Source organism: Camellia sinensis, chromosome 2, assembly GCF_055761805.1.
Source record: "Camellia sinensis isolate YWXY chromosome 2, ASM5576180v1, whole genome shotgun sequence".
NCBI classification, from domain to species: domain Eukaryota; kingdom Viridiplantae; phylum Streptophyta; class Magnoliopsida; order Ericales; family Theaceae; genus Camellia; species Camellia sinensis.
In genome coordinates, this window is record NC_138962.1 from 162073668 (window position 1) to 162082257 (window position 8590).

Sequence of the window (8590 nt, forward strand, 5' to 3'; positions counted from 1 at the left end):
GAACACAACTGGCGCAAGGAGCAAAGCGTTCCCACAGACGGCGCCAACTGATGATACAGTAATGATGGCAGGACGGGTTGGACTGATCCACGCTCTTCAAGCCTAATATCCGAATGATCAAACCCACCAGAGAACTTGCACACGAGTTCAACGGGGAAAGGGGAGTCCCCCAGCGAACCCTCGGACGAGCAAGTTAGAGAGAGAGAGTGGAGTATGTAGATAGATTAGAGATAGAAAGCTTAACCTTCTTCTTGTCTTCAACGTCTGCTTATATCCTTTGGTAATCATTTGGTTGTCCCTTCTGACCTGTTACCTTGGCCAAAAGTCTATGCTGTAGCTTACCTTGTTCAGGGTGAGGGTGTGCTGTCCCGACGGAGAGATGTTGTCGTAATAAATTCTGTGAGGGGTTGCATTAATGGCGATGTGCAGTGGCAATAACTTTGCAAATCTTTGTCTGCTGATGTGGCTTGCCCTTTACCTGCCACGTGTTTGAATATCATTGGTCCTTCATGTCATGTTGACTTCCAGCCGTGCTGGGCCTTATCAGTTGGGTTATGCATTGGGCCTTAAATGGTTGGCTTGGGTTGTTCATAGTGGGTTATGAGCTTTATGAGCCTACCCACGTCAATTAATACACTAGGAATCATGCATATTTTGCTAAACTGGACAAATAGAAAATAACATTGCATATAACTATTAACAGCGGGCTTAAATAAATAAGCATGTAAGCATGTTATGGACATTACAAATATATATCTATTTAATTAAATAAATATAAATTGACTCACCAAGTAAATGAAACAGTTTTGGTTTTCCAGAAAAGAAAACAGGGTTTCTTCTTATTGAATTTTTACTCACAGTAGCAGAGAACTAATACGACCTTAGAGAAATATATATCTCATGAATTCCAGGTTGGAGAAAGTGGCATTCTTATATATATTAAATTACATATCTCGTCAGGACTCTTATGTAAAAGAAACAATTAGCATGCAATTATTGTCTATAGCCAATTTGAACAATTTTGATTTCCCAAGACCAGTAGCAAACAACATATAAACTACACATTCATGAATTCTATTTGTGAAATATTTAATCTATTTTAAGATTGTTGCACAAATTTCGTGATTAAATAAAACAAATAAATTCATATTTAATCAATTAAATTATAGAATATCAAATAAATTCATATTTGATAAATTATATTATAGAACATGAAATAGAAATATATATCACATAATATATTGAAAGATGAGGAATCAAATCGAAACCTGTGTGGTACCACAGTTTCCTTAAAACAGATTAGCCGCCTCACCGTGGGTGTTGGAGGTACGTCGATTTCTGTCTCCCAAGATACGACGGTGTAGACAAGTTAACGCAAAAGCATCTCCTGTTAGTTTTGGGGAATCGATAATTGCAGCATTCTCTCACACAGGAAGAAAATTATAGGAGCAAACAAATTGACTATACAATTCTAGAAGGCAAAAATCTGTGTTGAAAACCAAAGAGATTGGTCTCTATTTATACACCATGGGAGAGAGAGGAAGAGCCTCCAGCCATACTGGGAGTAATGCACACAATTAATGGGGATTCAATGTGGGAGTTACACACACTATACACTTGTATGTATATACATATCTGCAGCAGACTTGGCTCAAAAAGATTAGGTTGGTGGACTACCAATTTGGTCCAATCCAAACCCAAGCTCCAAAGATCACGGACCCGGCGGGAGGGGCAGAGCGCGTGCGTGTAGCAATTTTTGCATAACCAATTTAGACCATAGTCTTGGCCCAAGCCCATTCTTAACGCATCTATAACTCATTTCTTTCGGAAAATTTAGATACTCCAAAGGACTCATGCCCTTATCAAAATTGTGAGGTTTAAATACCCATCAAAATTTTCCTCTACAATCAGGCCATGTTTGTTTGGGTGGACATGAGTTTGGGATTGGACTAATAGTCTAATAAAATTATTAATCCGATGTTTGGTTAAACAATTGAAGTACGGACTAATTATTTTAAACTTGACTATTAGTTAAGATAGGATACATAATCCAACGGATTCGTAATCCTAGGACTATTAATCATGGGAATACTAATGCAGTCCGCCCAAACAAACATGACCTCAATGTGAGATTGTTAGTTATACACAATTATTAATACCTCATTCATGAGGTCATCTTCATAAGACAATTTCTCATTCAATTCTTAATGATTTTAGTCATTCTTTTTGTGGTGTAAGGATCTTGTTACAAAAAATCTAAATTCACTTAATACTACCTCAACCAATGGTTAAACGTACTTTAATTTCATATTAAAGTCACCATAAAACCATTTGAAAAATATTATAAATCCCAAATTTTTTATCAAACAAATAACTAAATGTCTCATATAGATGTGAGATTTACAAAATTACAGACCCTACACTTATATAAAATATTTAATCATTTATTTAATAAAAAATTTAATATCCATAACATTATCCAAACCAATTTTTCCAATAACAATTTGTTAAGAATTGGCTTAAAAATCAATCCAGACTCAGCTTTTAAATAAAAAATATTAGCAAAACATGAAGGTACTGCTCATGACAAGGCGGCGTGTAACTACAAATATGGAGGGGGTGTAGGGGTGCAGGTCAGACCCCTCCATATTTGTGTACTTTATGTTTTGTGGAAGTTTAGGAAATAGGTTTTTTTTTTTGTGCGCAGATTTTTTTAGTTATAAGATATTATTAAAGAAAAAATTATTTGTATTTAAAAAGATAGTTAGATTTTTTTTTTTTTGTGTTTGAATGTGATATTTGTGAGAAAAAAAGTAAAATGATTATAGAATTTGATATAATATTTTGTTTGAATTTATTTTTTTGATTTTGTAACTAATTTATCTTTTAGTAAAAAAAATCAAAAAAAACCAAAAAAAAATCATTTCCAAACACTCAAGTTTGCTGCACAGAATTGTAATTTTCCTCTTAAACTATGACATCTATTTTTTTATTAAAATGCGTAATAATGGACATACTAAAAAAAAATAATCCAATAAACTTAGTTAAAATTTAATTAATTCTAAGTCATTTTTCTAATACATTTTATATATAAAATATATTATCATATAATTATAAAATTAAATTTTAATTACTTATTTAAATTTGCGCATAACATAAGTATTATATTAGCAAAGTCTTATTTGGGGTACTCTAAAAAAAGTTAAAAAAACAATATCTTATTTAAGTCACATTCAGCTTGCTTATTTTCATTTTTCAAAAAACACTTTTCAGAAAATTCTACTTTTTTATTTTCTGTATTTTTTTGTTTCTATTGAATTTTTTTAATATTTTAAGCAGTTTTTTTACTTTTTAGACATACCTAACATAAATATATTTTAAAAGTAAAAAAATTGTAAAAAAAATCTTTTAAAAATTCACTAAATACCAAAAAATATAAAAAAAAATACAAAAATTCAGTACATTTTTTGTATTTTTATGTATTTATTAATTTTTTAAAATATTTTTCACAAATTTTTTACTTTTTAGATAAATCTAAGTAAGGTGCATCTAAAAAAATAAAAAAAATGTTTAAAATTTTAAAAGTAATCACTAAAAATAAAAAAACACAAAAATCAAAAAACTCAATTTTCAAAAAACTTAGGCCTAGTTTGGGAAGACTAAATAAGTGCACTTTTTGATTTTTTATGAAATATGGGTTGGGTTTGGATTGGGTTTGAAGTGATGTGTTAGAGAGGTAATGTGACTTAAATAAGATGATGCGACTTAAATAGGATAGTAACTTTTTGACTTTTTATCTTTTTTCAATAATGTCAAACTTGCCCTTAATCTAGAAAACTCAAACCAAACACACTGATTATCTCTCTATCACATCACTTCAAACCCAATTTATACTCAATTCATATTTCACAAAAAATAAAAAATTTCACTTATTTAAATCATCCCAAACCCGTCTTAAATAAATAACCACAATAAAAGAACGGGCTTCAGACTAAACTACGGCTGAAGCCAAGTAGGACCCGCGCAATTGACCATAGGGCCCCCACAAAAAACCCACGCCCAATCTGATAAGAGCCCAAATTTGGAACGAAAATCATATGACACTCCTAGCATGCCACGTACGGCCCGCTATTGGACTTGATCATCTTCATGACCGTCGGATCTGAGCACAACTTTGACTTTCTCATGACAAGGACCGAGTGGACGTGGTGGTGTGTGGGACCCGCAGAGGAAGGGGTTGGCCGTCAGAATCTTCAAAAGGCGGTGCGCGTAGCATTGTACGCGGAGACTGGTAAAAAAACGATGGAGCACCGAACGGTGAAATGGTGAAGCCCACTTCCAGCCATTGGGGAATGAACAGGTGGACTAGTTAAAATATGACGCGTACGATGCACACGTGTACGCCACGGCGAGCGGATAAACAGCTGGTTGTCGAGAGAGTCGGTCATATAGGGCGGCTCAAAGCTGAAGCTGACAAAAGGCCCTCATCATCTTCAACTTGTGGGGTAGTAGGATACCTCCGAATTTCCCAGTTTACCCCTCTAAAGAAGGTTTAAAACAATAAAAATTGCTTTTCTTTTAATAAAAAATAAGATTGGTGGGACATTACCACCATTTACATTGATATATAATTTTTAATAAAACATTATATTATTATAAGGGCAAAATTGACTTCTACCCAATAGAATCCAGCTTTTCCACGTATGTTGTTTGGCATTAGGTTTTTTTGTTAGTGATTTTTTACTGTTTTAACTTTTTTAAAAGTTGAAAAGATTAATGTATTTAGAAAATTGTTAAAAACAGTTATTTTTTGAGTCAAAAAAATTAAATTCAGCTTGTTTGGTTTCGTTTTTCTTCGTTTTTCTGAAAACAGTTTTCAGAAAATTCAACTTTCTTATTTTCAGTGTTTTTTTTTATTTTTAATGAATTTTTTTAATATTTTAAGATATTTTTTTAATTTTTAGATATACCTAACATAAATATACCTTAAAAATAAAAAAATTGTGAAAAAAACTTTTTAAAAATTCACAAATACCAAAAATACAAAAAAATACGAGAATTCAGTACATTTTTTATATTTTTATGTATTTAATAATTTTTTAAAATATTTTTTCACAATTTTTTTACTTTTTAGATACATTTAAGTAAGGTGCATCTAAAAAATTAAAAAAAAATTTAAAATTTTAAAAATATTCACTAAAAACAAAAAAACACGAAAAATAAAAAACTCAATTTTCAAAAAACTTAATGCAGAGAACTCAAACAAAACACACTGATTGTCTTTTATCAATTTTAATTGATGACAAATAATTTTTATTTTTTAAGTTATTTAAGTTACTTATTCAACCAAAAAAATATGCTTTTAAGTGCATTCCAAAATAGTTATTATGAAATCTGTTGATCCAAAGGCTAGTTTGGTAGACTAAAATTAGTGAAAGGCTACTATGCATGAATTTTTTTAATTATAAATTAATATGGTGCATAATGGCACACTTTAAGAAAAGGATAAACTATCAATAGGTCATAATAGTTGGACTTAATTCTTATTAAGTCTTATTGAAAATAAATCTTGGTAAAATTGTCAATAAAAATATTTTTTGTGACGATTTTTTACACATGTTGCTAAAAATTGATAATTAATTACTTTTTTTGTCATGATTTTTATAAATAGTCGCTAAAACTTATAATTAGTGTCATTTTTTTGTGACGAATTTTTTAAATTGTCGCTAAAAGTTGTGAATTAGTGACACTTTTTTGTGACGATTTTTTTAAATTATCGTTAAAACCTATAATTAGTGACATTTTTTGTGACAAAATTTTCATATTGTCACTAAAAATTAACAATTAGTGACGTTTTTTTAATAGTGTCTAATGAAAAATGCTATTAATTATCATAGAACTTATTGGATAATAAGTCTATTTATTAGGACCTACACATAAGTTCTCCTTAAGAAAACTCTTAATGTTTATAATTTTATGATTATTTTATGAATAATGTGATTTTTATTAAATCTTATGCATCGAGCAAAAAGTAATACTTTTTGTGATGATGAAAATTGTATTTTGTAATTTATTATGTTTTTTTGTAATATAATATGGAAAAAAAATTATGTACACCCATTTAGAGGTGCGCATAACAGTGTTTACCCTAAAATTAATTACAAACTCAATTAATCAACTTATAATGCAAAATTTGATGTCAATTGTCGAATTAACATTTTATTTCTTGGCTTACAACAAAAACCAGTACACGAAATATCCACAAATAAGTGATCAATTGAGTAGTTGTTGTTGTTGTTTTGTGTGTGTGTTTGTGTGTGTGCGTGTGTTGCCAAACAACTTACACACACAAAAGCTTATATATACTAGGAGAGTATGAAATAAATGAAAAATAAGGAAAAAATAATTATAAATTAATAAAGTAGGTGTCCTGAGTTATTTTAGTATCTAAAACCAATTTTAATTCAAAAAATACTGATTGAAGGCAAATATATTTAAATTAATATGTTGAAAACAAATTAATATATAGATACTGAGGTGACACAGACAAACATGACACGTAAATAAATAGATGAACATATAGATAACAATGAAACAAATAAATTATTTTATTCTTTTTAACTTTAAATGAATAGACCTTAGGGATGTTTTGGAAATTTTGATAAAAAGTCAACTTTTTAGCTTTTTATACAAAAAGTCACAAAAAGTTATAAAAAAAAAGGCAGCTTTATTAACATAGGAAAGCCAAAAAATCACAAAAAAAAATTAAAAAAATTAATTTTTTACCAACTTCTCAAAACATCACTTACTGTCTTGCAACTTTTAAAAGTATACTTATAATCCAAGAGCTTTTAGCTTTTCTGGTGAATTAATTTTTTTTTTAAAAGTAATTTGTTTAGGAATTGAAAAAAATTCAATAAATTTTTTGTCAATAATTTTTTTTTTTGACTTTTTAAATTATTTTTAAAGTTACTTTTGAAAAAAAAAATTTATTTATGCTTATCCGAACTAGGGTCTCATTAAGAATTACAGTTGTTTTAGAAAATTGATTAAAAATTAATTTTTTAATTTTTTTTAAAAATATGTACAAAATAAAAAAATAATGTGATACAAAATAAATTAAAAAATTGAGTTTTAACTTTTAATTATGTTTTCAAAAGAGGGCTTATATGCTACTCGTCACGAGGACATTTTGGTAAAAGTACAAACGCAAAATGTATGATACGCGTCTCAACGAGGTCCATTTTGCCTCGCCATTACCGACCCCCCCTTCCTCTCTCTCTCCCCTTCCCTATCCCATAAAACTCCTCCCACCCCCCTCCTCCCACCCTCAATTCTCTCCTCTCCCCCAACAAGCCAAAAACAAAACCCCCAATCTCTCTCTACAAATCTGAACTTTCTATCTCTAAAATCCTATATCGATTTTTCTGAAATTATGGCTCAGAGGACAGAGAAAGAGGAGACGGAATTCAAGGTCGTCCCCGAAACATTAACCCTCTGCGTCAACAACTGCGGCTTCACCGGCAACCCCGCCACCAACATGATGTGCCAAAAGTGCTTCAACGCCTCCACCGCCACCACCTCCGCCGCCGTTTCCGGCATCGTGACTCCTCAAAAATATTCCGCCTCCGCCAGATCTACCTCCTCTCGGTCTCCGGTGAGGTCCTCCAATCCTGCGGAGACCGATCGGGCTTCCGTGGCTGATGGATCTCAGGCGGTGGGGACCAAGAGGGAGGTGAATCGGTGCTCCGGTTGCCAGCGAAAGGTCGGTCTGACTGGATTCCGGTGCCGGTGCGGCGAGCTGTTCTGCGGCGAACATCGGTACTCCGACCGCCATGATTGCAGCTTCGACTACAAAACGGCGGGCCGAGAGGCGATCGCGAGGGAGAATCCGGTGGTCAAGGCTGCGAAGATCGTTAGAGTTTGAAAACGAACATATACATACATATATTTGAAATTCGAATGGAATGAAATGAAATGAAATTCAGAGATCGGAGAGGCTCGATCTATCATTGTTCTCTCGCACAGATGATGAGCTCTCTACATAGAGAAGTAGAGAAGAGAGATTTGTTTAGCCATGTGCAAGATAATTATGATGATAAATGATGATGAAATTTCTGAATTCTGTGTGCGTTGTTCAATCTGTCTTTGCTTTGTGTTCTTTGTTTTTATCAAAGAGATTATTCCTCATGATATTTATTTACTTTTGCCTCATCAAATTTTTTCTTTTTTTCTTTTTTGTGAAAATTTCTCATGTGTGCGAATCTGTTTGGTTGCTGAGAAAATGGTAAAACTTTGATGAGTATGCTGTTTGTGGTTGCGTGTCCATAAGAAATGAATCGTGAAGATTCATGAACGAGAAAGTGCTTATCTGATTGAAATTTTCTTTCTTCTTTTGGGGGAGAGGAAAATGCCAAGAAATTTTGTGATATTTTTTCATGTGATGGTTGCAAAATGCACATCAAGACAGCTACGAGAAAAGGGGGAGGGTGTAAATTTTGGGAAAGGTTCGGGGGCTAATTTGTCAATTGAAGGTTTCTGTATAAGGTTGGAGTCTTGTCATTGATAAGACAGGTTATAAAGTACTGTA

General features: G+C 31.9%; 1 protein-coding gene across 1 annotated transcript; it reads left to right on the top strand.

Moving 5' to 3' along the window:
• The first annotated feature begins 7232 nt into the window (after positions 1-7232).
• Positions 7233-8122, top strand: SAP5 (A20/AN1-like zinc finger family protein). Its single transcript, XM_028239543.2, has one exon. It carries the CDS (start codon positions 7436-7438, stop codon positions 7925-7927), a length of 492 nt encoding a protein of 163 aa, XP_028095344.1. The 5' UTR covers positions 7233-7435; the 3' UTR covers positions 7928-8122.
• The last annotated feature ends 468 nt before the right edge of the window (positions 8123-8590 follow it).